Source organism: Chroicocephalus ridibundus, chromosome 28 (genome assembly GCF_963924245.1).
Source record: "Chroicocephalus ridibundus chromosome 28, bChrRid1.1, whole genome shotgun sequence".
Taxonomy (NCBI): Eukaryota; Metazoa; Chordata; class Aves; order Charadriiformes; family Laridae; genus Chroicocephalus; species Chroicocephalus ridibundus.
Window position 1 is genome coordinate 946,624 of NC_086311.1, and position 26,615 is coordinate 973,238.

General features: G+C 54.8%; 2 protein-coding genes and 1 long non-coding RNA gene across 6 annotated transcripts; 1 reads left to right on the forward strand and 2 right to left on the reverse strand.

Moving 5' to 3' along the window:
* Positions 1-2,541: 2,541 nt before the first annotated feature.
* Positions 2,542-4,769, reverse strand: LOC134507852 (killer cell lectin-like receptor subfamily F member 1). Of its 2 annotated transcripts, XM_063318807.1 has the most exons (6): positions 4,182-4,769; positions 3,593-3,724; positions 3,376-3,492; positions 3,089-3,243; positions 2,763-2,869; positions 2,542-2,665 (listed from the first exon to the last, which is right to left on the reverse strand). In XM_063318807.1, the coding sequence occupies exons 1-6, from the start codon at positions 4,255-4,257 to the stop codon at positions 2,542-2,544; spliced, it is 711 nt and encodes a 236-aa protein (XP_063174877.1). In that variant the 5' UTR covers positions 4,258-4,769. The 2 variants fall into 2 exon arrangements, with proteins under 2 accessions (XP_063174877.1, XP_063174875.1); XM_063318805.1 differs by having other exon boundaries at positions 2,619-3,243; positions 3,593-4,769.
* A 6,477-nt stretch (positions 4,770-11,246) lies between these two features.
* LOC134507884 (uncharacterized) lies at positions 11,247-20,005 on the reverse strand. Its single transcript, XR_010068959.1, has 3 exons — positions 19,127-20,005; positions 12,169-12,262; positions 11,247-11,644 (listed from the first exon to the last, which is right to left on the reverse strand). It is a non-coding gene; the product is annotated as an uncharacterized LOC134507884 (long non-coding RNA).
* On the forward strand, positions 14,078-25,299 carry LOC134507859 (C-type lectin domain family 2 member B-like). Of its 3 annotated transcripts, none has more exons than XM_063318819.1 (7): positions 14,078-14,425; positions 20,184-20,322; positions 20,756-20,851; positions 20,951-21,135; positions 21,263-21,363; positions 21,509-21,628; positions 21,751-25,299. In XM_063318819.1, exons 2-6 carry the CDS (start codon positions 20,190-20,192, stop codon positions 21,621-21,623), a joined length of 630 nt encoding a protein of 209 aa, XP_063174889.1. In that variant the 5' UTR covers positions 14,078-14,425; positions 20,184-20,189; the 3' UTR covers positions 21,624-21,628; positions 21,751-25,299. The 3 variants fall into 3 exon arrangements, with proteins under 3 accessions (XP_063174889.1, XP_063174888.1, XP_063174887.1); XM_063318818.1 differs by lacking the exon at positions 14,078-14,425 and adding an exon at positions 20,022-20,064; XM_063318817.1 differs by lacking the exon at positions 14,078-14,425 and having other exon boundaries at positions 20,073-20,322.
* Positions 25,300-26,615: the final 1,316 nt, after the last annotated feature.

The following is a 26,615-nucleotide window of genomic DNA, read 5'->3' on the forward strand; positions in this document are numbered from 1 at the left end:
TTTCTCGGCTCTTTGGGCGCCGGAGCCGGGAGAGCGCTTCCAGCGGCGGAGGCGACCGCGGGGGTTCTCAATCAGGTCCGCTCCATCGGGCACGGCTGGACTGGCGGAGGGGCGGGGGGGAGGTGGAGCAAGCGGTGCGGTTCTCAACCAGGTCCGCCCCGTCACGGCCACGGAGGGTGTCCCGTGCCCGGGAGGTGAGTGAAGGGCTGTGCCCGCTGCTGCCGTCCCTGCAACGCCAGCAAAACAGCGGTTTTAACAACTCACCATCTGCCGCTTATAAACCCACTGCTCCCACTCACTCCCTGCGCCGCCCAGGAACGCTCGGGCCGCCCCAGCGTTTTGGGAGGAAACGGGGCTTTTTACTCTTTGCCTCGTCCCAGGTGAGTGAGGGGGTGGATGCGGGCAGCAGCGCGGAGGCAGAACGCCTGCGAGTAGAAGGGCAGCGGGTCCTGGTGGCCCTCCCGCCGCGGAAGGTCAGAGCTGCTGGAGAACAGACAAGACTGGGGGCACTGGGAAGGGGCCCTCCCGCACAGCCACCACACCAGCACCGCGCTGGAAGGGGACGGCCAGGTTTGGTCACCCACCACCCTGGTCGGGTCGGTCCCCAACACCCACAGCTGCTTTCGGCTGCTGCTGGGGCTCCAGCTGCACTTTCCCACGGGGACAGGATTTGGGGGACCCCCGAGAGCCCCCATGGGCAGAAAAACACGGGGCCATGGGGAGGGGCTCCAGCCACCCTGCTCCCGCTGCCAGTGCCCCACACTGCCAGGGCTGGAGGGAGAAGGCCCCGTGTAGACAGCCCCCTAATGAGGACTGAGCAGAATATGGCACCTTTCCCAGGCAGCTGGAAGAAGCCTCACACTTGTAGCCACAGTCCTCACTGGGTGACACTGTCATGGGGACACTGTCCCCTCCCAACAGGCCACAGGGGTAGCCCTGCACTCACTCAGAACTCTTATGAGTATCCTGCCTGTAGCCCCAGGCACTTCTGGGTGGGGGGATTTGCCTCTGTCCTGGGGACACAGGGGCTCCTTCACGTTCCCGTCATTGAATGTGGCGGCATCTTTTCCACTTTTTCCACTCCCTGGCAAAAAACCTCACATCGTCTTGGCCTCAACGAAGCCGTTAGAAATTTTGCATTTCTCTCTGGCTGATTTCTACCTCCTACCTTAATCCCCCTCCCTCCCCCCCCCCCCCAAAATAGCGGACTTCTTAAAAAATTATTTTAATTTTTAATTATTTCTTGAGGAAGACTTCTCACCCCCTTCTCCCACCTTCCACATGGGGGCACCAGCTGCACCTTCGACCTCCTCATAAACGGTCTCCAAGCGGATGGAGGATCTGAGTCATAAGATTTCATTTTTTTCATGCCACGACAAATCTTTTTTTTCTCCTTGGCAGTGATTTTTTTGGGTGCATTTGAGGACTTTGACACTTTTGACCAGTGTCTTCGCTGCTGGTGTGTCTCCTCTGACCCCAAATACCTCTAGCCCCACCAGCAACTCCCTTATAATACAGAATTGATATATAATTTATATAATCTTATTGAAATGTGGGTCCAGCACCCTGCACTTCACGAGAGGATGGGGAAAGGAGCTGAATTGTTGAGGAATACTAATTGTTTAGCATAAATAAGTAAGCTTTAATTAGACTATATTACTAAGGATTATAATAGGGTGCGATTTGTGCTGTTGCCGAGCTTTACGGAGTATGAGCAGCTGGATTTCCTGAAGCCTTTAGGCCGCGATAGAGTACTTTTTCTTAGTACTTTTTCTTAGTACTTTTTCTTAGTACTTTTTCTTAGTACTTTTTCTTAGTACTTTTTCTTAGTACTTTTTCTTAGTACTTTTTCTTAGTACTTTTTCTTAATTAATTCCTCAATTTACTTTTCTTAGTAACTTTCCTAGAACATGGAGAACTGAAGAGTCCCAGACTCAGGAAAAACACCACCAAAACGTCAGCGTGCCATCAACATCTTTCCCACACCGACAGGGTACACACAGTCCCAGCTGCGAGGAAAATTATTTGCGCTACTGGCGTCGCTTTTTAATCCCCCCCCAACCTCTTTTTCTCTCCTTTTTAACCCGCTGCGCTTCCTCCCTGCCTTTGCAACCCCGCTGCCGGCACCGTGCCACCGGCACCCGTCTCCTCCGCTGCCCCTCGGTCCCTTCCCGGGCGAGTTGTGCTGGGCCTGGGGCGAGAGCACGACCTGAGGATGAGGAGGGCAGAGGAGGAAGGTTGAGGGGGCCGCTGGCAGGGGCAGGAACCCCAAAGGGGGTGGGATGGGGGGCCCTCAGCCCCCCGGAGCCGTGGAAGGGGGAGGCAGGCAGGGACAGGGACAGCGTGCGCACACAGGCGGGACAGAAGGACGCTCCTTCCAGCCCGCCCTGTTCGCAAACTGGCTTGAAAACACCACACGGAGCCCAGATAACGTCGTTATTCCTTTACACATGGTCGTTGCTCGACCTCAGCTCCCGCATCCCCCCGCAAAGGGCCTGATCCCACCCCGTCCCCAAGCGTCTCTCCCGGCCGCAGCCCGGCTCAGAGCTGGGTGGCTGCTTTCTGGCAGATCCACTGCAACGCCGAGCCGCAGCTCTCGTGGCTGATCCTGCCCTCCTTGATCACCCCGCAGGAGCCGCCTTCAGCCGGGGGGCGCAGCTGGAACCTGCGGGTGCGGGAGGGAGCCCACGTCACACACGAAGGTCCCTCGGGTAATGGTGGCGGTGCCCACCCCGACACCCGTCCCTCCCCAAGGCGCTCACCGGCTCGGGTCCAGGCGGGAGCCGTTCAGCCAGGTCCAGCCGTCCCCGGCGTAGAGCCCGATCCAGAAGTAGCCGGCGGGTTTACGGGGGATTTTATTTAGGAAATCCTGTATCGCAGAGGGGGCAGGCGGTGACGCCGATGTGCCACAGGCCACCATCCCAAAACAGGCTCCAGCCCCCGTGTCCCAGGACAGAGCCCCACCGGCATCCCCCACGCGAAGGCACCCAGGGCCGGGTGCTGACCCCAGGTTTCTGGGCAAACCCTCAGCCCTTCCCCAGGTGCCACCGGCCCCGTCCCACATCCCCGATGCCACCGGTCCCTTTACCAGCTCATCCTGGTCCCCCAGCATCAGCAGCTCGGCACCTCGCTTCACACAGTCCTCCCGGCTGACGCTCCAAGGGTTAATCCCAGCGGACACCCAATAGCACTTGGTCCCACGCAGCGTCCAGTTCGTGGGGCAGAGCATGCACCCCTCGCCCTCTGGGGACAGAGGGACACCACCACGCTAACGCCCCCCTGCCTCAGCACGATCCGGCCAGGGGGATGCTGTCACGGATTATTTGGAGGGGGTGGGCAGTCCTTTGAGGGGACCCCAAGGTGGGGGGGTGTTACCTCGCAGGGGGCACAGGCTCTTCCTCACCCCCACGCCGGTACAGCTGCATGCCAGCGACGCGTTCCCGCATCCCAGTGTCCCCTTGGACTGTCCTCTCTCCGCCATCAGCAAAGCCACTGGGAGAGCCAGATGACGAGCCCAGTCGGGACCGTCTTCCCTCAGGGATGGAGGGGGCACCCGGTCCCTCCCACCACCCCCGGAAAAAGCCCAACTCACCGCACACCACGAGGGACAGTGCCAGGGTGGCCGTCAGGACCCCGAGGATGCAGCAGGGGCGGTGGGGGGCTCCTGCGAGGACACTCGCCTGCCGTGGGGCAAAACCCCCCTGGGGGTCTTGCAGGCTGGATCCTGTGGTCAGGGGTACAAAAAAAGTGGAGGGGAGGGGCTTGAGGGCATCCATCAGCCCTCTCCCATCCCCAGAGAGGCAAAGCAGGGGGTCCTGGGGCAAAACACCCTGGTGAGACCCCCCCAAACCCCAGTAAGAACCAGCAGCAGGAGCTGGGTGTCCCCAGAACTCCCTCTGCTCCCTTTTTTGGGTCACAGCTGAGACCCGTAGCTTGGCAGAGGCAGGGCAGCAGCCACCCCCGGGGGGGTCTGACAATCCACAGCCTCAAGAAAAGCCCCCCCAGACCCTCCTCCCTCCCTCTGTGCCTCAGTTTCCCCAGCTTGAGCAGCTCTCGGGGCCCTAACGGGTGACATCACCCCATTTCTCGCCCTTCTCAAGTCGCACCAGTCATCACCACCCCGTATTTCCGCTCTCCCCCACCAAATTTGGGGGGGGACCAGCAGACACGACCCCCAATACCTGCATCCCGGAGGGGACGCGGGCTCCCCACAGCCCCCCGCTTGTCTAAGACCATGTAGCCGTCCTCGTCCTCCATGACGCCGAAGAGCCGGGAGGGCACAGGGCTGGGGACACGGAGGAGGGGACAGGAAACCAACGCACCGATGACCGATGACCGCTCGGGCTTCTGCCATCGAGGTGCAAACTGGCAGCGGGGCCTGAGCTTCCTGCCACCGCCGCAGCTGAATAGCCCACGAGCTGCCGGGGACAGCAGCCCTGACACCCCGGTGTCACCCCCACCTCAGGGGCTTTTTCTGCAGAGACTGGCACACGGGAGGCTGGATGGCAACCAGAAGGTGGGACCCGAGCACGGACCGTCCCCGCACGGTCTGCCCCACACACATCCCATGGCGGCGTCCCCGTGTGCCGCCTGTCCGGAGCAGGCAGGGAAAACCCCGGGGGAAGATTCATGGAGGGATTTCCTTTGGGAGACCCAAATGAGAGAACTGCGGCCTCTCTCCAAGCGACAAACCCTTTGGGTTAAGGCGTCAGCGGGGCTTTCTGCAGCCAGTGTGTGAAATGTGCGTAACTGATTCGTGTCAGCGTGGAACAGTGTTAGGGCCACAGGGTGAGCGTGGCCTTTGACTGTTTTGTCTGTCTGGCCGCAGATGAGACGGTGTGTCTGTCCTGTCTGTGTTTTGCAGGAGCCACCTGGCGAACATTCTAGAATACCAACTTAAACCGGTCCTGTTGTTATCTGCATAGTGACCTGTAAGAGGGGGGATACACCCATTTTTGGCAAGGGCCAACCATTTTAGAGGCAGTTATGAGTATGGATTGGTATAGGAGATATAAACCAAAAATGGGGTCTGTAAGGTGTGCGTCTTGGTTGGGCAGAGACTCCCGGCACACCCAGCGCTGTTTGCTTGCCTTTATTCCTTTAATAAATTATAAATTCTAACTGGAATCCTGTTTGCGATTAAATCATTTATCACAAGTGTGACTGCACAGGGGCAAAGCAACCAAAAAAGAGCTCTAAAGAGAGCGTCCAACACGGCAGACTTGTCTCTTGCAGCCTTGTTAAGCTGCAAACTTGACACCTGCAGCCTCATTAAGCTATTTTTTTTTTTTAATTTTCACAGCTCGTGTTATAGATTGTGCCCCAATAATTGACAGGAACCAGTCCAATTAATCAAATTAGTTTATTAAGCAAGCGGCAGCAAGCAAAACAGTGCTGGGCGGCCGGGGAGTCTTTGCTCCGCCAACGGTGCACACCCGCTTCCCGAAAGTAGCTGATTCTATACTCTTCTGGTTCCCGTATATGTGTCAATCCTGGTATATTCCGTGTCTGAGCGACGTGTTGCCAGGGGGTCGGTCTTGTCCCGCCTCCTGATGGTTGTGGGGCTGAAGGCTCCTCATCTTTATCAGTGTCCTTGGGGAGACTCTTTTCAGCTTATCTCACAACTTAGCTCTTCCCTTTGAAGTGTTCAAACACACCAGATGCCTGTGATTTAGGCCTTGAGGTGTCAAAGCGCACCAGATAGCACGCTGGATGCCTGCGATTTAAGTATGTGAAGAGTCGAAACAGTGTAAGTTTTCACCAGCCTTTAAGAAAGCCTGATTTGATTAACAAACATGATTCTATTTATTACAATCCCCCCCCCTTTTTTTTTTTTATTTACCATTTTGTTCATCAAATCTTTGGAGTTCAGCGTGACTTAAAGCTAATGTTTCTTCTATTGCTGGTTCCTGATCTAATGACTCGTATTTAGCCCTGAGAAGCATTAAATGGGCAGCTTCCAGTCTGCCCTTTACAATTTCAATTACTCTGTTCCATATACAAGGGCCAAATGTTAATCCCAAAATAAATAGTAGCATAGGTCCCGCAATGGTAGACAATAGCGTAGTCATCCATGGGGAATAACTGAACCAGGATTCATACCAACTTTGCTGTGCTTCGCTTTCTTTCTTTCTTTTTTCTAATCCTTCTCGTAGTTTTGTCATGGTGTCTCTAACTACTCCAGTGTGATCTGCATATACGCAGCATTCCTCATCCAGAGCAACACACAACCCCCCTTGCTGTGCAAACAATAAGACACCTACAAGATTTAGTAAAATTAAAATTAGAGTGTGGCGAGAAGGGTGGAAACCCGGCCGGTTGATAGGTTTAGTTTGAACACTCACTCCAGTTACCCAGTCCTTTCCAGTGCTATCACTCCTCCCGGGGCATTTCGTGCGATTCCCTTGGTTAACTCTGAGGCAGTCCTCCCAGTGGCTTTGTACAGTCCCACGCTTTGGGTTCTGTTCTCCACAGCTTTGTACTCCTCTGCCTCGCTCGTCAACTCGGTTGCTTCGAGCCACGAGGGGTATCATCTTCTCGGCAGCAGGGGTAGTCTTCAGGAGAATAAATGCAATTTTTAGTCGCTTGCTTCTGTGCATTTCAGGTGAGTCGCACTGAACCCCTTTAAGTGTCTTGCGACAACACACTTTAATAATGTCAATTACAAATGGAGCAGGTTCGCGAGGGTGATAGCAACAGTACTCGGGTTTAATACCCCGTGCAAATATCTCCCGCCATTCACTAGATTGCTCCTGGATTTCACCATTAAATATTTTTATGTTTAGAGCCAATTTGGTGAGCTCACGCTCTTTGTCCCCACAAGGTTGGCAAACCCCTCGAGGGGGTATCCCGTAACGGCAATGGGTCCCCCTCCGTTCTCGACACCCTTTACAAATAAAACAAATAAAAAGGATAACAGTTACAGCTCAGAATGTCACACTTGATTCTTATGTCCCCTGTATCACCGTAACCGTACCCCACCGATATGCTGTAGTCGCTCACTTGTACCACAGTTATATGTGTGTCCATTTACAACCTCCGGAAGGCAATCTTCAGATCTCCAGGCGGGCTTGTCACTTCCCAAGAATAGCTTTTTTTTTTTTTTTTTTAAATGGTCCTTTTACGCGGCTCGCATGAGCCCAGCCTCTCTCTGCTGTCCGGATGGCTGTTTCTGTGGTGAGTAAAACGAGATAGGGCCCTTCCCAACGGGGGTTAATGGGGACTCTTTCCATGATTTGATTAGCACTTTGTCTCCTGGCTTTATGTTATGCATGGCTACATCCAAGGGGGGTCTCTGTACTACTAAGCCCTTATTCCGCAGCTTTTCTCTCCTAGCCATGAGTTGAATTATATAAGGTCTAATTTGTGAATTTTCAAGTTGGGGGTGGTCCTGCGGAATTTCTAAATCGTATGGCATCCCATATAACATTTCAAAGGGGGAAATTCCTACATCAGTTCGGGGCTGTGTTCTTATATTCAGTAGTGCTAAGGGGAGGCACTTTACCCATGACATCTTAGTTTCTAACATCAATTTTGTGAGCTGTGTCTTTATTTCCCCATTTACTTTCTACCTTTCCCGAGCTTTGTGGATGCCAGGGAGTATGATATTCCCATTTTGTCCCCAAAGAGGAGAGAGCTTCCCTTGCTATTTTTGAAACAAAATGGGAGCCCCTATCAGAGTCTATTACCTCAATGGATCCATACCTAGGGATTATATTTTCCAGCAAAGTCTTCACTACGGTTTGAGCGGTGGCTCTAGCTGTCGGGAAAGCTTCCACAAAATGGGTTAGGTGGTCTATGATTACTAATAAGTATTTATATCGTCCCACCTTTGGAAGTTCAGTGTAGTCTAGCTGGATTTTAGCAAATGGTCTGTGAGCCAGTTCCCTTCCCCCCAGGGCTTTTTTTCCCCGTAACTGATGTTTATTGACCTTTTGCATGTCATACATTAGCTAACTATTCTCTTTGCTATATTGTATACACCAATGCACATATACTTTGTGGCAAACTGACCCACTAACGCCTGAGTTCCCCAATGGGTGTTCTCATGGAATTTCTGCATGATTTTCAAAGCCAGAGGTTTTGGGAGAACTTCCCGGCCATCCGGGAGTTTCCACTTTCCTTTTTCTGTCTCCCTGATTCCCATCTGAGTCAGCTTATCTTTTTCCTGCACTGTAAAGCTCAGGATTGAGTGAATTTTTCCGTGTAGATGGCAATGGCTATACTTGGGGTTGTCACACTCATCATAAATTAGACATCTGCAAGGGACTGCATCGATTCCAAAATCCTTCCAACACTCATAACATGGGAATTCGTCTGATTCCTTTCCACAAGTTATACAGTCCTCCCGAGTTCTTGTAGTCTGGATCACCATTAATGCCGCTCTTTTTGCTTCTTGATCAGCAAGATTGTTTCCTCTGACTAATGGGCTTAATCCTTTTTGGTGTCCTTTTAAATGTACTACGGCTATTCCCGCTGGTCCTCGTAATGCTTGTAAGACCTGGATTATTAATTCCTGGTGTATTAATCCTTTTCCTTGAGAATTTATTAAACCCCTTTCTTCCCAAATTTTTCCAAAAGTATGCACTACGCCAAAGGCATATTTTGAATCCGTATATATGGTTCCAATTTTACCTTTTAAAAGTTGCAAGGCTCTTAATACAGCATATAGTTCACAAGCCTGTGCAGACCAACTAGGACTCAGAGGTCCTGATTCTATTACACTAAATGTTTTCCCATCAATGATTGCAAATCCTGATTTTCTCTTTCCTTCAACTACCCGGGATGATCCATCTACAAATAGCTTTTCTCCTTCTCCAAGTTCTTCCTCATCTAAATCTGGTCTGATTTTTGTTTGCTCCTCAGTGTTGTAAAGACAATCATGATTTATTTTGTCACTTGGCTCCCCATACAAAAACTGTGCTGGATTCTGCACGCTTGTTACCTCGAGTTCCAGTTTGGGAGAGGAAATTAGGATGCCTTAATATTTTAGGAGTCGGGGCATCTGTTATCCATTTGTCAGCTTTTTGTTGCAAAATTCCCCTGATGTTGTGAGGTGATAATACCCTCAATTCTCCTCCAAAGGTAATTTTATGGGCTTCCTCTACCAAAAGGGCTGCGGCTACTACCACTTGAAGGCAGGTAGGCCAACCCCTACTTACAGGGTCCAGGAGTTTAGATAAGTATCCCACAGGTTTCTTTCTTCCTGCCCATTCTTGTGCTAATACCCCAAATGCGGTCCCTTCATCAACATTGATAAATAGATAAAATGGTTTCTTTACATCCGTCAGGCTCAAAACTGGGGCATTTACTAAATCAGTTTTTGGTGTTACTAATTGTTTATCATCATCCTCTGACCATTTCAATAATCCATCCTTAGTTAATTTGGTATAGAGGAACTTCACCTTTTTGCTAGAGTTCTCAATCCATTGTCTGCAATAGCCAAAGAGACCTAATAATTGCCTAACCTGTCTTTTAGTTCTAGGAGCCGGTAATGACAATATGCCATTCACCCTTTCGGGGTCTAATTTCTTAGTTCCCTTGCTTAGTCTGTGTCCCAGATATTTTACTTCTTTCTCAACAAATTGTAGTTTTGATTTTGATACCTTCAATCCTTGTAAACTCAAAAAATTTAGTAACTTAATACTTTCCTGCCTCACTTTTTCTTCGCTATCACCAGCTAGGAGCAAATCATCCACATATTGGACCAGTGTGACTCCTTCACTTAACTCATACCCCTTCAGGATTTGTTCTAAGGCTTGTCCGAACAAGTTCGGAGATTCGGTAAACCCTTGGGGCAATACCGTCCACCGTAATTTTTGTTTCCGATGGTTATCTGGGTCTTCCCATTCAAAAGCAAAGTAATCTCGGCAATCTTCTTTGAGGGGGCATGCCCAGAATGCATCCTTCAGATCTATTACACTATACCATTGATTATCGGGCCCTATTTGACTCAGGAGGGTGTGTGGATTCGCCACCACCGGGAATCTAGCTATTGTTCTCTGGTTAATTTCTCATAAATCATGTACTAACCTATATTTTCCATCCGGCTTTTTTTTTTTTTTTTTTTTTTTTTTCTTCCTCGGGTTCCCAGCAAATAGAGCCCCTGACACCCCTAGTCTTTGAACATTTTCTCATCCATCATTCTCTTTCTGCAGTCCTTTTTAACATGCCCTTTTCCTCCACAATAAAAACAAACCACAGTTCCCCATTCTCTCCCTCTTAAAGGTTTTCGGGTCTCCTGTCTTATCTGGCGAGCTTCAAACCCTTTTCCAGGGGTTGACGTCCTTTGCCCTTCTCTGACTGCAGCTACCAACATTCTGGCTTGTTTCTTATGTATTTCCTCCTCCCTGCGGACATACACTTTCTGGGCTTCCCTTAACAATTCATCCAAACCCCTATCCTGCGAATCCTCCACTTTCTCCAGCTTCTTTCTAATGTCCGTCCATGATTTAGCTACAAATTGGTTTTTTTCCTACCCCCCTGTTTCTTCTCGCTCAAGTGATATAGATTTACTCTCGTCTCTGACCTTATCCACAAGTGTGCATATTCACTCTCCTCCAGGCTAAAGGGTTCCTTAGAATTAACATAAATATGTAAAGCCTGGCATATCCAATCTTCAAAGGACCCAAAAACGGGCCAATACAGGTGGTCACTTCTAATTTGCTTCCCACCCCAAACTTCCATACAATAATGTATCATTTTTGCTTTATCCTTACCCTGCCTAGAAGGGTAATCATCCCAATATTTAATCATTAATCCTAATGAACTGTCTGGCGGTATCTGGGGTAACCTAACCTCAGGCACCGACCCACCCATGGGATCAGAAGGCTTGCTTTTCTTCTGTCCCATCTTCCGGAGTGCCTTCACACACACACACAATCTTTTCCCCCTGTTCGTGGCCCAGTCCCTCGCGGGAGATGGGAACCGCACTACTAAGGGGTCCGCACTTGCTTCGTCCTCAAGTGGACGTCTCACACAGGCACACTCCGGGATACCCAACCCCAACCGAACGGATCACCGGCCTATACTTACTCACTCCTGAGTCTTCGTTCGGGTCTTCGTGCACAAAGTTTACGGGGTTGCCGGCTTTTATTTGCTTGCTGCCGAATTTCGAGTTCGTCGGTAGAGGTTTTGGGTGTAGAAACCCCCAACAGGGGCCGCTTACTCAGCGGGGTGCCCCCCCTGTGAGGTTTACAGCCAAATTGCCTCTATCTGAGTCACGGCACCAAATTTGTTATAGATTGTGGCCCAATAATTGGCAGGAACCAGTCCAATTAATCAAATTAGTTTATTAAGCAAGCGGCAGCAAGCAAAACAGCGCTGGGCGGCCGGGGAGTCTTTGCTCCGCCAACGGCGCACACCCGCTTCCCGAAAGTAGCTGATTCTATACTCTTCTGGTTCCCGTATATGTGTCAATCCTGGTATATTCCGTGTCTGAGCGACGTGTTGCTAGGGGGTCAGTCTTGTCCCGCCTCCTGATGGTGGTGAGGCTGAAGGCTCCTCATCTTTATCAGTGTCCTTGGGGAGACTCTTTTCAGCTTATCTCACAACTTAGCTCTTCCCTTTGAAGTGTTCAAACACACCAGATGCCTGTGATTTAGGCCTTGAGGTATCAAAGCGCACCAGATAGCACGCTGGATGCCTGCGATTTGAGTATGTGAAGAGTCGAAACAGTGTAAGTTTTCACCAGCCTTTAAGAAAGCCTGATTTGATTAACAAACATGATTCTATTTATTACACTAGGAACAGCAAACCCAGCAGGGTGCTGAGCAGGATTCCTCCTCTTTGCACCAAGAGCAGCAGGAAGGAATCCAGCAGGGCAGCAAGGTGGGTGCTCAGCCACGCTGGTTGCTCCAGAGGGACCAGTTGACCCACGGTGCCCAGTCCAGGCTGAACGGGGGTGGAGGCAGACAGAGCAAAGTGGGGGAAACATGAGCTGAACCACGGCGCCTGAGCCGCCCACGCCAGCCATCACCCTGTTCCGAGCAGCTCAGTGCGGACACTATTTCCACAACAGTCCCCACCTCCCCCCTGAGGCAGAACGGCTGCCAGAAGGGCAACCCAGGGACGGGCAGAGCCGGGGCCGCCACCGGCCCGGGTGCCCTCGGCCCCGGGGAAAAGGCCCCTCGCCAAGGGGGGCTCCTGCATCACCCCCCCTGCACTCACCACAGCCTGCCCTCACACCGGGGCTCTGCACACTCCCAGCCGGGCCGGCATCCTCAGCGGGGGCGAAGGTGGAGAGGAAGCAGCACTGCGAGCGCTAAGGGAAGCACAGGGAGGGAAAAAAGGAATTGGGAAGAAAATAGGAAGAAATCTGGCAGGAAGGAGAGAGCTTCCTTTGGGGCGAGGGGTTTTTTTGAGGGGGAAAAAGCCCGTTTTGGCGCCGGCGGGAGGCGGAGGCGCGCGGAGGGTTGATTCGGCGGCGTCCGCCGGGGAGGGGAGGGGGGGGTGGCACGCGCGCGGAGGGGACGTTGCCTCGGTTGCGTCCGGCGCGGGGGTATATAAAGGGCCCGGCGAGGGGGCGCTGTCGCGCAGTGGGGCGGCGGCGGCCGTGAGGAGGGAGCGCGGAGAGGCGGGCGGCGCGGGGGGGCGGCCGGTAAAGCCTGTTGGAGCCGGGGCGCGTTGGGGAGCGCGGGGAAAAGCGGCGGCGGGCGGGGAGCGGAGGAGGCCGGGGATCCCGCGGCGGCGATGGTTGCGGGCGAGTCTTTGGAGGGCGGTGGATGGAGTGATAAAACGTGGAACCCGACGGCTCTTTCAGGAGCCGCCCCCGGGCGTTCAGCAGAGGAGCTGGACACGGGGCGGGGCCGCGCCCGGAGCGGGGGGAGCTGCTCCCCGGTACCCGCAGGGCGAGGCGGCGGGGAGCAGCGACGGGAAGGGGGATTGCGGGGCGGCGATGAGAGCTGAACCGAGGGGTGGGCGCTGCTTGGGAGGGACTGGAAGAGCTGCCCCGAGGGAAGCGTTGGGGTGTGAATAGGTGCCGCACGGGGGGGGTGGGCGCTGCCTCGCATCCCTAAAAGAGCTGCGCCGAGGGCCGGGGAAGTGCGAGGCGGCGATTAGAGCTGGGCCGAGGGCCGGCCCCTGCACGTGTCACCGAAAGAGCTGCCCCGAGCGAGGGGCGGAGCGGGGCGGTGCTAAAAGAGCTGCACCGAGGAACGGCCGCCCTCCGCGACACTGGAACCCGCACCGAGGGGTGGGCGGGGCGGCGATAGACGGGTGGCGTAGAGGGGTGGCCGCCTCGTGGCTCTAGAAGAGCCGCTCCGAGGGGAGGGGTGGTGAGGCAGCGCTGAGAGGAGCTACGCGATGGATGGGGGGAGCGGAGGGGATAATAAAAGACGCACCGGTGAGCGGCCGCCGCCCCGTGTCGCTAAAAGAGCTGCACCGAGGGACGGGTGAGGCGCCACCGAGTGCTGGGACGTCGAGGGGGGACTCAGGGCGCCGTCACTGTCCCGTGTCGCCGCAAGAACTGCAGGGATGGCAAAGTGTCACCGAAGGCCGGCCCCTGCCCGTGTCACGGAAGGAGCTGCCCCGAGCGAGGGGCGAAGTGGGGCGGCGTTAAAAGAGCTGCAGCGAGGGACTGCTGCCCTCCGGGACACTGGGACCCGCACCGAGGGAGCGGCGAGGTGAGACCCTGCTCGACCCCCCCGGGGAAGGCAAGAGGTGTGTTGTAGCGGAGTGTAGAGAGCAAAAAGACACGAGGAAGCAGATGGGGGAAAACTGGGGCGTTCCACTAAAACTGTGAAGTTGTTGATTGTTAACAAAGCGTTGAAAATAAAGTGCGTGTCCTTCAGGGCAACTTGACTTGGTACAATGCGAAAACTGCGAGTCCAAATCTTCAGACCCCGACCGGCTGAGCATGTGCAGTAATTTGCGAATGCAGCAGACCTTTAATTGGAAGCGAGAACAGAAGCAGCCACTAGGAGGAGCCGCCCATGATAAGTACAGTATGCTAATGTGGTCGATTTTTGTAAAATGCTTACACCGTATAAGCCAGGGCGCGACAGCTTTGCGGGGCTCCCAGGCAGCGCCCGTCTCTGCGCAGGCGCGAAATAACCCCATTTCTCGGCTCTTTGGGCGCCGGGGCCGGGAGAGCGCTTCCAGCGGCGGAGGCGACCGCGGGGGTTCCCAATCAGGTCCGCTCCATCAGGCACCGCTGGACCGGCGGGGGGGAGGTGGAGCCAGCGGTGCGGTTCTCAACCAGGTCCGCCCCGTCACCGCCACGGAGGGTCTCCCGTGCCCGGGAGGTGAGCGAGGGGCTGTGCCCGCTGCTGCCGTCCCTGCAACGCCAGCAAAACAGCGGTTTTAACAGCTCGCCATCTGCCGCTTATAAACCCACTGCTCCCACTCCCTGCGCCGCCCAGGAGCGCTCCGGTCGCCCCAGCGTTTTGGGAGGAAACGGGGCTTCTTACTCTTTGCCTCGTCCCAGGTGAGTGAGGGGGTGGATGCGGGCAGCAGCGCAGAGGCAGAACGCCTGCGAGTAGAAGGGCAGCGGGTCCTGGTGGCCCTCCCGCCGCGGAAGGTCAGAGCTGCTGGAGAACAGACAAAACTGGGGGCACTGGGAAGGGGCCCTCCCGCACAGCCACCACACCAGAACCGCGCTGGAAGGGGACGGCCAGGTTTGATCACCCACCACCCTGGTCGGGTCGGTCCCCAACACCCACAGCTGCTTTCGGCTGCTGCTGGGGCTCCAGCTGCACTTTCCCACGGGGACAGGATTTGGGGGACGCCCGAGAGCCCCCATGGGCAGAAAAACACGGGGCCATGGGGAGGGGCTCCAGCCACCCTGCTCCCGCTGCCAGTGCCCCACACTGCCAGGGCTGGAGGGAGAAGGCCCCGTGTAGACAGCCCCCTAATGAGGACTGAGCAGATAATGGGGTTGAGTGTTTATGGGTAAGAATCAGGGGCAGGGCTAACAAGGCGGATATCGTAGTAGGAGTCTGTTATAGACGGCCCAATCGGGATGAGGAGGCAGAGGAAATATTCTATAAACGGCTGGGAGAAGTCTCAAGATCGCGAGCTCTTGTCCTCGTGGGGGACTTCAATTTGCCGGACATTTGCTGGGAATACAATACAGCAGGGAGGGAACAGTCTAGAAGGTTCCTGGAATGTGCTGGGGATAACCTCCTGACACAGCTGGTGAGAGAGCCAACTAGGGAAGGTGCCCTGCTGGATCTGTTGTTTGTAAATAGGGAAGGTCTTGTGTGGGATGTGAAGGTTGGAGGCTGTCTTGGGAACAGTGACCATGAAATGATAGAGTTTTCAATTCTGTGATAAGCAAGGAGAGGGGTCAGCAGAACTGCTACCTTGGACTTCCGGAGGGCGGACTTTGGGCTTTTCAGGAGCCTGGTTGACAAAGTCCCCTGGGAGGCAGTCCTCCAGGGCAAAGGAGCCCAGGAAGCCTGGATGATTTTCAAGAAGGAAGTCTTAAAGGCGCAGGAGCAGGCTGTCCCCATGTGCCAGAAGACAAGCCGTCGGGGAAAAAGGCCGGCCTGGCTAAACAGGGAGCTAGTGTTGCAACTTCGGGGAAAAAAAGAGGATCTGTGGCCTCTGGAAGGAAGGGCAGGCCACTCAAGATGACTACAAAGAGGTAGTTAAGCTATGTAGGGAAAAAATCAGGAGGGCCAAAGCCCAGCTGGAGCTAAACCTGGCTTCTGTTGTCAAGGACAACAAAAAAAGCTTCTATAAATATATTAGCAATAGGAAGAGGACTAAGGATTATCTCTGTCCTCTAGTAGATGGGGCCGGCAACATAGTGACCAAGGATGAGGAAAAGGCTGAGGTACTTAATGCAGTCTTTGCCTCAGTCTTCAGCAGTAGGACCAGTTGTTCCCTGAGCACCCAGACCCCTGAACTAGAAGACAGGGATGGGGAGCAGAATGAAGCCCTGTAATCCAAAGGGAAACGGTGAGGGACCTGCTTCAGCACCTGGAGGTGCACAAATCTATGGGGCCGGATGGGATCCACCCAAGGGTATTGAAAGAGCTGGCGGAGGTGCTCGCCAGGCCACTTTGCATCATTTATGAGCAGTCCTGGACAACCGGGGAGGTCCCAGCTGACTGGAGGTTGGCAAATGTGACACCCATCCACAAGAAGGGCCGGAAGGAGGATCCGGGGAACTACAGGCCAGTCAGCCTGACCGCGGTGCCTGGGAAGGTCATGGAACAGATCATCCTCGGTGCCATTACACGGCACATGCAGGAGAACAGGGTGATCAGGCCCAGTCAGCATGGGTTTGTGAAAGGCAGGTCATGCCTGTTGAACCTGATCTCCTTCTATGATAAGGTGACCCACTTAGTGGATGAGGGAAAAGCTGTGGATGTTGTCTACCTGGATTTTTGCAAAGCTTTTGACACTGTTTCCCACAGCATTCTCCTGGAGAAACTGGCTGCTTGTGGCCTGGAGAGGTGTACTCTTCACTGGGTAAAAAACTGGGTGGACGGCCATGCCCAGAGAGTGGTGGTAAATGGAGTTAAATCCAGTTGGTGTCCAGTCACAAGTGGTGTCCCCCAGGGTTCGGTGCTGGGGCCGGTTCTCTTTAATATCTTTATCAATGATCTGGATGAAGGGATCGAACGCACCCTCAGTAAGTTCGCAGATGACACTAAGCTGGGCGGGCGTGTTGATCTGCTTGAGGGTAGGTTGGCTCTGCAGAGGGATCTGGACAGGCTGGACCGATGGGCTGAGATCGATGGTATGAGGTTCAACAAGGCCAAGTGTCGGGTCCTGCACTTGGGTCACAACAACCCCATGCAGCGCTACACGACTGGGGCAGAGTGGCTCGAAAGTTGCCCGGCAGAAAAGGACTTGGGAGTGTTGGTTGACAGCCGGCTGAATATGAGCCAGCAGTGTGCCCAGGTGGCCAAGAAGGCCAACAGCATCCTAGCCTGTATCAGGAATAGTGTGGTGAGCCGGACTAGGGAAGTGATCATCCCCCTGTACTCGGCACTGGTGAGGCCCCACCTCGAGTACTGCGTTCAGTTTTGGGCCCCTCGCTACAGGAGGGACATTGAGGTGTTGGAGCGTGTCCAGAGAAGGGCTACAAAGCTGGTGAGGGGTCTGGAGGACAAACCTTATGAGGAACGACTGAGGGAGCTGGGGTTGTTTAGCCTGGAGAAGAGGAGGCTGAGGGGAGACCTTATCACCCTCTACAACTCCCTGAAAGGAGGTTGTAGAGAGATGGGGGCTGACCTCTTCTCCCTGGTGACAAGTGATAGGACGAGGGGAAACGCGTTCAAGTTATGTCAGGGGAGGTTTAGATTAGATATTAGGAGACATTTTTTCACTGAAAGGGTTATTAAACATTGGAACAGGCTGCCCAGGGAGGTGGTGGATTCACCATCCCTGGAGGTGTTTAAAAAAAGGGTAGATGGGGCACTGAGGGACATGGTTTAGAAGTGGCTCTTGTCAGGGTAGGCTAAAGGTTGGACTCGATGATCTTAAAGGTCCCTTCCAACCTCAACAATTCTATGATTCTATGATTCTATGATTATGACACCTTTCTCAGGCAGCTGGAGGAAGCCTCACACTTGTAGCCACAGTCCTCACTGGGTGACACTGTCATGGGGACACTGTCCCCTCCCAACAGGCCACAGGGGTAGCCCTGCACTCACCCAGAACTCTTATGAGTATGCTGCATGTAGCCCCAGGCACTTCTGGGTGGGGGGATTTGCCTCTGTCCTGGGGACACAGGGGCTCCTTCACATTCCCGTCATTGAAGCAGAAGCTGTTCTCCCCCACAGCACCCTGAAAAGTGAAATAATTTTTCTCACAACAAAGAGGATCTTGCACCCAAGACATCAGAGTTGCCAAAGCCTGTTTCAAGCCAAGCTTGGATCCAGGCCAACCACCGCTGCTGTCTTCATGGTGTTTGGAGATCACAGAGAATGTAATACAGCAGAGCAAATGTTTAATTCTGTTAAGCCTGCTGCCAGTCAGATTTCACAGATCAGCTAGGACCCCACGGTGACACTCGGGCTCAAGAAGGCGATGCCAGTGCAGCCCTGCCCCTCCCACCCCGGGACACTGCAGGCTGTCCTCAGCAACCGGGGAGACAAATGCAACCTCAGTGAGCTCAGGGACCAGCCCTTGGACCCCAGGCAGGGCCAGCGCTCTTCCCATTGAAGTCAGGTAGGGGAAACAGTAAGGCAGACAAGGCAGGAACTTATACAGGTCTTTGATTTTCCCTTCAGCTGAACTCACCCAGCTGAGCCCTGCAGCCCAGGCTCCACCAGCCAAGGCAGAAACCCCAACTGCCAGCAGCTGCTGGAGCACCAGCTCTCTGTCCTGGCAGGCAAATGCCAACGCCCGGCACAGGAGAGCAGCAAGAGAGGCTCCGTCTGCACCAGGGCACGGGGCTGCTCTCCCCAGAGCTGCTCCTGCAGGTTTGTACAGAGCAGCTCTTGCAGCCCAGCACCCCTAGGCCAGAATAACCCATTGGGTTTGGGCATTTATGAAGAAGCTGGTTCTCTACCAGGAAAAGTAGAAGTGGCTCTGGCCTGCAACCCTCCTGGAGAACAGAAGCTCCAGCATCTACAGATGGAGACAGGGACTGCGCAGGTCCCACAAAAGCTCTGGCAGGACCAAGCCTTCCCAGGAACCCAGCACAGCCCCGGGGCTGGAGGCAGCGGGGGAGCCCCAGCTCAGCCGGTGGGGTCCCGGGCAGCAGCGGGGCCCTGCAGGGGGAGCGGCTCCCCAGCCCCGCAGGGAGGCGGGCAATAGCAGGGGAGCGCCGACCCGCCGAGCTCCCTCCCCTACAGCGAGCAGAGGGGCCCCAACAACCCCCTCCCACGGCCCCCGTGAGGGACGCGGCTATTTATACCTCTCGCACGGCCCGCCCACCACTCCGACCAATCAGCGCGCAAGAAGGAGGAGTGGCGGCAGATGCAGCCAATGCCTTTAAAGCGCCCGTCCTTTAAGCCCGGCCCGACACCGCGATTCCCAGAAATGCAGCGATAAAAACGCGAAACGAGCTCCCCCCGTTTAGCGATCGCTAATAACTTTTTAGTTTTGCTTTCGGACCGCTGCGCCCTCAGAAACCATCTCCCTTCTCCCGAGGCTGCTCAGCACCGGACCCCTCTCCCCGTGCCGTGATGCCGGGGGGCTTTTCCCCTTCCAGTTGGGGTCTCACCTTTCCATTCTGTCACGTTTCTGCCCAATTTCTGCCTCCAGGCAATCAATGATGGGCTTGCTCATACTCTCGCGAGTGGTTTTGAAGGCAGGACCGTGCCCGCCTCTGCCTGGAGTGTTTCCAGGGTTGGGGTATCTCTCATCTCTCTGGGTAACTTGGGCCAGGGTCTCACCATCCCCAGCGTAAAACGTTTTTTCCTTAGACCTAGTGGCAATCTTGGCACGTTTTATCACTTTATGGCTTCTAGCTGCCAGACCACGTTATCATAGAATCTGTTAGGTTGGAAGGGACCTTTAGAGGTCATCTAGTCCAACCCCCCTGCAGTGAGCAGGGACATCTTTAACTACATCAGGTTGCTCAGAGCCTCATCAAGCCTGGCCTTGAATGTCTCCAGGGATGGGGCCTCCACCACCTCTCTGGGCAACCTGGGCCAGTGTCTCACCACCCTCAGTGTAAAGAACTTCTTCCTAACGTCTCATCTAAACCTGCCCTGCTCTAGTTTAAAACCACTGCTCCTCGTCCTATGGTTACATGCCCTTGCAAACAGCCCCTCCCCAGCTTTCTTATAGGCCCCCTTCAGGGGCTGGAAGGGGCTCTAGGGTCTCCCCGGAGCCTTCTCTTCTCCAGGCTGAATCCCCCCAGCTCTCTCGGCCTGTCCTCACAGCAGAGGGGCTCTAAAACGTTACTAATGACTAACATCCACGCTAACCGTCGGTAACGAATCGCTCATTTCCCGTCTCGTCGGTGCTTTCCTGGCGATCGCCGTCACGGGGCGAAACGTCACAGCGAAAGGAGGGGGCCTAAAGCAGCGCTCCCATTGGCTGCCTCCCCCGCTTCTTGAGCGCTGATTGGTCGGGCACCGGGAGCTCTGCGGGATTATCGGAGATCGGAGGCAGCGCTATTTCACTGCTATTTCTCTGCTATTTCACAGCACGATGGTAAAGACGGTGGTGGTTGGCCTGGATCCAAGCCTGGCTTGAAACAGGCTTCAGCAGCAGCTGTGATGTCTGGAATGCAAGATCCTGCTTGTTGTGAGCAAAGTGATTTCACTTTTCAGGGTGCCATGAGGGAGAAGAACGGGTTCTGCTTCAATGATGGGAACGTGGAAGAGCCCCTGCGTGCCAAGGACGGAGGCAAATCCCACCACCCAGAGGCGCCTGGAGATTCAGGCAGAAGGATGCACGTAAGAGTTCTGGGTGAGTGAAGGACAACCCCTGTGACCTGTTGGGAGGGGACAGTGTTCCTGTGGCAGTGCCAGTCCAGGAAGACTGTGGCTGCAAGTGGGAGGCTTCTTCCAGCTGTCTGGGAAAGGTGTCATATTGTACTCTGTCTTCAGTGGGGGGCTGTAGCAGCCCCCCATCTCTCTCCGCCTGGCAGCTCTCCTGCTGCAGGCTGTCCCCCAGTGTGTGTGGGGTGACAGCCTTGTCCCCGCTCTGTGTGACTGTCCCTTGCTGCCCGCTGGGAATGGCCCGATGGCAGTTGCTGTGCCCGGGGAGGGGATTGAGAAGCTGCAGCTGAGTGTGTGTGTGGGTGTCCATCCTGAGTTCCCTGGGCAGCTGGTGCTGGGGGTGGCAGGGCTGGGAGGGGGACAGCACTGTCGTCACCCCGAGTGGCTCTTTCCCCCTCCAGGCAAGCAGCCCACGCTCCATCCAGTGTGGGTCGTGGTGCTGGCTGTGCTGGTGGTTCTGGTGCTGGCTCTGGCCGTGGCTGTTGCTGTACTCGCAGGTAAGGGAGGAGCGGCTGCCTCCTTCCCTGCCCCGCAGGGCTGTGTCTCCTGGTCCCTGCGGAGCCCAATCCTCTGCCCTTCTGCCCTTCTCTCTCCAGCAGGAAGATGTGGAGGGGATCCAGCTGTGCCTGCGGCTCTGGTGCTGGCCTGTCCTGATGACTGGGTCTGGTACCGCAATGTCTGCTACTACCTGTCGAGGGCTGAGGGGAGCTGGGAGTGGAGCCAGGAGCAGTGCTCCTCGCATGGGGCCTCGCTGGCCATGCCCCGGAGGGAGGGGGAGATGGTGAGTGAGGGGCTGTTGCGGGGGTTTGTGGTGTTCCTGGGCTGGGTGCAGAGCCCGGGGTTGGTAGCCATGTGGGGCCAGGGCTGCCTGCGAGACCTGACTGTTGGCTTCTCTCTCTTCTGCCCAGGAGTTCCTCTGGCGCCTCAAGGGCAACGTTGATTACTGGCTTGGGCTGCGGAGACAGGGCGAGCGCCTGCAGTGGGTGAATGGCAGCAGCTTCAACCAGACGTGAGTCCTGTTGGGAGCTGGGGCCGTGGGGAGACCGTCCTGCGGTGGGACGGTGCCCTTGCAGGCAGCCCTTGTCTCCTCCTGGTGCTTGAGGGGACAACCGTGACCCCCACGGTGCCAGCGGTGCCTGTGCTGCTTGTTGCAGGTTTGAGGTCCACGGCCAAGGAGAGTGTGCGTATTTGTACGACGGGGCTGTCGCGAGTGCAGGCTGCTCCCAGTCACGGCCGTACATCTGCAGCAAGCCCCAAGCACTGATGTGAGAAAGGTGATGGAGAAAGGTTCTTCTCCACGGTGGGGCCTCACAGCTTCACCTCTTCCACCAGTGCAGAGTGGTGTAGGGATGTTCTTTTTTCAGCTGCTGATCCGGATTCTTCCTTGTCTCAACAGAAACTCGCTGCCAGCTCTCGTGAGATGATCCTGCAGGTTTTGAGAGGTGGTGGGAGCTGCCGAGTGCCTGCCTGTGCTGGGACCTCAAGGACGGAGCTGGTTTCTTTCCCCTCCTGGGACCACACCAGAACTCATCTTGCTCCTCTCTCACATCACACCTGATGCACTTACTGCCAGATGAGCTGGGCGCAGAAAGGTCGGTGCAGGTCCCTGTCCCTCTGCAGGGCAGAGGGGACACAGAGCCAGGGGGTGAAGTGGCCCATGTGGGGCTCCCATGAGAGTTAGAGTCTGAGTCATGCTGAAGGTTTTGTTTTTTTTTTCTGTTTTTTATTGCTTATTAAAATATGATGTTTTTCTATGGGTGTTTCTCTCCTGCTGGAGGCAGCCCTGTCCCCTCCCCTCCTTGCCCCCGGGGGCAATTTCCATCCTGTCTTTGGGAGCATTGGAGGACACGGCTGTGAGGGGGCGGCTGCCCCCTGGGGTCTTCTCCCTCCAGCCCTGGCAGTGTGGGGTGCTGGTGGTGGGAGGAGGGTGGCTGGAGCCCCCCTCCCTCCCTTTAGGTACTGGAAGTGGCTCCAAGGTCTCCCTGGAACCTTCTCTTCTCCAGGCTGAACAACCTTGTGCAGTTTCAGGTTCCTCAGCTGGTCTTGAACATGTTCTTCTCCTCCAGTGGGGGCTCCCTCATTCTCCTAGTCCCTGCCTTTGCCGTCTGCCACGTGGGTGTTGTGGCTGGAGCCGTGGCTGGTGAAGCCCAAGGCAAAAAAAGTCATTGAGCATCTCCGCCTTGTCCGTGTTCCTGCTGACCAGATCTCCCCTTTCCTTCCAAAGTGGGCTCACATCTTCCCTAGTCTTCCTCTTGTCATTGATGGACCTACAGGAGCTTTTTCTTGTGGCCCTTGATGTCCCTGGCCAGATTTGACTCTCTCTGGGCTTTAGCGTTCCTTACCTGGTCCCACGCTGCTGGGACAGTTTCTCTGCATTCCTCCCAGGCTACCTCTCCTTGCTTCCACCCTCTGTAGACCTCCTGTTACTGTTTGAGCTTGTCCGGGAGCTCTTTGTTCATCCATGCGGATGGACTTTGCCCGACCTCCTCTTCGTTAGGATGCTTTGCTCCTGAGCTTGGAGGAGGTGATCCTTGAATACCGACCAGCTTCCTGGGGCCCCTCTTCCCTCCAGGGCTTTATCCCATGGAACCCTTCTAAGCAGGTTCCTCAAGAGGCCAAAGTCGGCTCCGAAGTCCTGGGTATTGAGCTTACTGTGCGCCCTCCTCGCTGCCCTGCGGATCTGGAATGCCACCGTCTCCTGGTCCCTGTAGCCAAGGTTGCCCTTGAGCTTCACATTCCCCACCAGCCCCTCCTTGGTGAGAAGAAGGTTCCAGGAACCTCCTGGGTGGCTTGTGCCCTGCTGCGTTGTCCTTCCAGCAGATACCGGCGTGATTGAAGTCCCCCATGAGGACCAGGGCCTGTGAACGTGAGGTGGCTCCTGTCTCTCTATCGAGGGCCTCATCCGCTCGCTCTTCCTGGTCAGGTGGCCTCCGGCAGCCATTGCTGAAATGTCACCTGTCCTTGTCCTTAAGGACCCTTCTGCCCTCTGTTTAAATACTTTATCTGTCTCCAGTTGAGGGGAAATGAGGACCTCAGTTATTAATAGCGATTGCAGTTAATAACTCATTCATCTACAGACAACATGAGTATGTGTTGGCGGGCATAAAGTTGACGGTGTATTCACCAAACCGAACAAGCTCTACAAGAAACAGGAGTGAACAGGGAAACGTCCCCTGTAAGAACGTGCAGCTGAACAGACCAAGGGCCATCTTAGTACACCGCAGTGGAAAAACAGCCTTTAATCAGCACCAGTAGCCTAATGAGTCGTGTGTCTTAATGAGGATGAGGGTTAAATCCCACAAAGGAGCCCGGGAGAGGCTGCTTGTCACCGAGAGCTGCATCATTTCTCTTCTCCACCGCTCACCAGTGGGGGGTTTCCTCTGTCTTGGTTTTCATTACCTCTTTTTCTCCTTTTTTCTTCCCCAGAGGCGACTTTACCACAGGGGTTTAAAGCTTCCTATTGGCTACAGCCCTCGTAAACGTATTTCTTTGCCACGTCAGCGGTGCAGCAGGTGCAGCTATGATATAGCGCAGAAAAAAATCCTTATTTCTAGTTTTACTGCTGACAAAATGTGGTTTGAAACTGCCTTCAGCAAAGCCAGGAGGCGGCTGCCGAGGGCTCTGCCCTGGCTGTTTCCATACCCAGCACTGGGTGCACAGAGGGGGTTTGGCATCAACATAAGAGACAACTCTGGAGAGGGAAAAATAAATCAAATAGAAATAAAATATAAGGTGTTTATGCGGCCGCATCCTGGAAAATAGCATGAGAGCCCCACTCTAGGGCTTTTTCTCTAAAAGCTTCGGTTCCTCCTGTTTGGGAGTTTCCTGTCGATGCTGCAGAGAATCACAGAGGAAATAATAAGAGGCTACAGTTTCATTTCTGATGAATTGCACAGGCTTTAATTAACTTCTCACTTCTGCTTTCGGTCTGCTGTGCCTGCAGAAACCATCTTAACTTCTCCCCAGCCCTCCCGAGGCCGCTCAGCACTGGACCCTTCTCCTCGTGCCGTGATGCCGGTGGGCTTTTCCCCTTCCAGTTGGGGTCTCGCCTTTCCGTTCTGTCATGTTTCTGCCCAATTTCTGCCTCCAGGCAATTACTGACGGGGTTACTCGTGCTCTCACGAGTGGTTTTGAGGGCAGGATGGGCCCTGCCTCTGCATCAGCCCCATGTCATCCCCGGTGGCAGATGACACCCCGCTTCATTGTCACTGCTCATATGCTCGTGGATGATCTCACCCTCTTTATTTTTAATTCCCTGCTGCAGCGGAAAAAGCAGAAGCATCGGTCTTGGGTTTTCCAGGGAGAGATTGAGACGGGTGAGAGGTGGTTTTTAATTTTCAAAGGGTTGGAAAGGTTACTCACGCTCCTGTGCTGCCTCTGCAAGACCAAAATAGGGAAAACTTGTTCTTAGTACTTAATCTTCTTTACCCGAGCCATTTCTGGTGCTATGAAGGGTTTGTCGCCTGGATTCGGGTTCCAGTCCCTCATTAACTGGTGGCCAGTTCTTGGTATATTGCCCAGGCAAACACTGTGACCAAAGGACTTTGTCACCCCTGCAGTCTCCTCCCAGTTTGGTGCTCAGGGCAGAAGCTCGGTGCCTGCCCCACGCTGGCACCCCCAAACCCCCCTGTTGAGGAATGGCTATATGAGAACGGGCACGGCGCCATGCAGGATTGTCAGAAGTAAGCTATGCCTGCCTGCATTGAAAATTCCGAGTTACGCTGATAAGGAAGATGCTGAAGGCCGTGCTGACCTTGCTTAAGTCAGATAAACAACTTTGAGAAAGTAGACTGTGAGAGAACAGGAACAAACCCGGACCCAAGAAACCGCATGTAGGAGGAGTATGAATAATGTAATCTTTAGTGCACAGCCAATAGCTGTAAGACAAGTAGGCATATCTAAGTATAAGAGTATAAAAGTCTGATGATGCTGCAATAAAGCTGAAGCTTGCTTTATCACTCATATTGAGTCGACTGCTTGTTTTCCTCGCTCGTCGCACCCCCCGGGATGGATGGCAGTGCCCAGGCAGAGGGGCCGCAGCCCCTTTTTGGGGGGGCAACAGGGCAGGCAGAGGGGTGGCACGCCGCCCTGCCCGTGGGACACTGTGGTGGTTTAACCCTGTCCAGGACCACGCAGCCCCTCTCTTGCTTCCCCCGGCTGGGATGGGGGAGAGAATGGGAAGAGTAACAGGTTTTGGCCCAACTTTCGGTGGCCCCCCCAGCCCACTCGCTGGCGGGGCGGTGTGAGGAGCAGACCAGGCCTTGGCTGCCCAGCCACAGCCAGATCCATCCGTGCGCTCTCCTCGCTGTCTCTCATCCCCCACCCAAACCATCCCACCCTACACCAGCTGCCAGCAAGAAAGTCAACCCCATCCCAGCCCGCGCTGCGACAGACGCCCATCGCTGTTCGCCTGGGTGCCCGTTCCCCCTGGGGAGAGCCTGGCAAAGCCGAGCTTCGCTCCTGCCGGGACGAGGGGAGAGGAGGGGAACCTGCTGGAGGCCAGCCAAAGGAGCGGAGGAGACTCCCCTGAGCTTAGGCGAGGTTTGGGAGGAGCTCCTCCATTGGTGGAGAAGATATTTGTCAAGGAGCTCGTGCCGCTTGGGCAGACACCTTGAGGACTGGAAGGCCGGGGAGAGTCGAGCCCCCTCGAGCCCCAGTTATCACCCCAGAGAAACGCGGAGGCAGCGTGAGTATTTACTGCAAACCCGAAAAGAGGGAAGTTGAACTCTAGGCTGGGCTGTCTCCTCCACCCCTCCGTCCACGTGTCCCTAATGTACACATCAGCTCTTAGGAGTGCGGCTGTTCTTATAATTTACTGGAATCCCCACACCGCCTGGCTGGTTTTGTACCGTGAAGGAGTCAAAGGCGCACCCGTCGGTTCCCTGGAGTTGCCGGCTGGGAAGGAACTTTTGGCCCGAGGAGTTAAAGGCTCGCAGAAAAGTTCTCCTGCCTCATGGCACTGCAGCGCACAACTTTGTCCTTATTAAAACTTACTTATTTGCGCTAAACAATTAATGTGCCTCACCAAAGCTCGCTGACAGCACGCACAGGCCCCAGCGTGCTGGGGACTGACGGCTGCACTGGAGAGGAAGGGGGGTTTCCATCGTGGCTGTGGGGGCTAAAATAAACAACTTTCTACCTAAAATGGCCCGGGCGTAACAGAGCTTGGGAAAACCCCTCGCGCCGCTGCGCGGCCTCACTGAAACGGTGCAATATCCACCCGAAACGGCGGGCTGAAAGCGGGGCGAGGGGCCGCTGCTG

Bases quoted from the DNA above. Each gene is read 5' to 3' on its own strand.
- LOC134507852 (XM_063318805.1), bottom strand. From the start codon at position 3,776: ATGGATGCCCTCAAGCCCCTCCCCTCCACTTTTTTTGTACCCCTGACC. The intron at 3,493-3,592 runs GTGAGTTGGGCT...TGGCTCTCCCAG, and splicing joins ACTGTCCCTCGTGGTGTGCG to TGGCTTTGCTGATGGCGGAG. The intron at 3,244-3,375 runs GTAACACCCCCC...CTCTGTCCCCAG, and splicing joins GAGCCTGTGCCCCCTGCGAG to AGGGCGAGGGGTGCATGCTC.
- LOC134507859 (XM_063318817.1), top strand. From the start codon at position 20,130: ATGTCTGGAATGCAAGATCCTGCTTGTTGTGAGCAAAGTGATTTCACT. The intron at 20,323-20,755 runs GTGAGTGAAGGA...TTCCCCCTCCAG, and splicing joins GATGCACGTAAGAGTTCTGG to GCAAGCAGCCCACGCTCCAT. The intron at 21,364-21,508 runs GTGAGTCCTGTT...TGCTTGTTGCAG, and splicing joins GGCAGCAGCTTCAACCAGAC to GTTTGAGGTCCACGGCCAAG.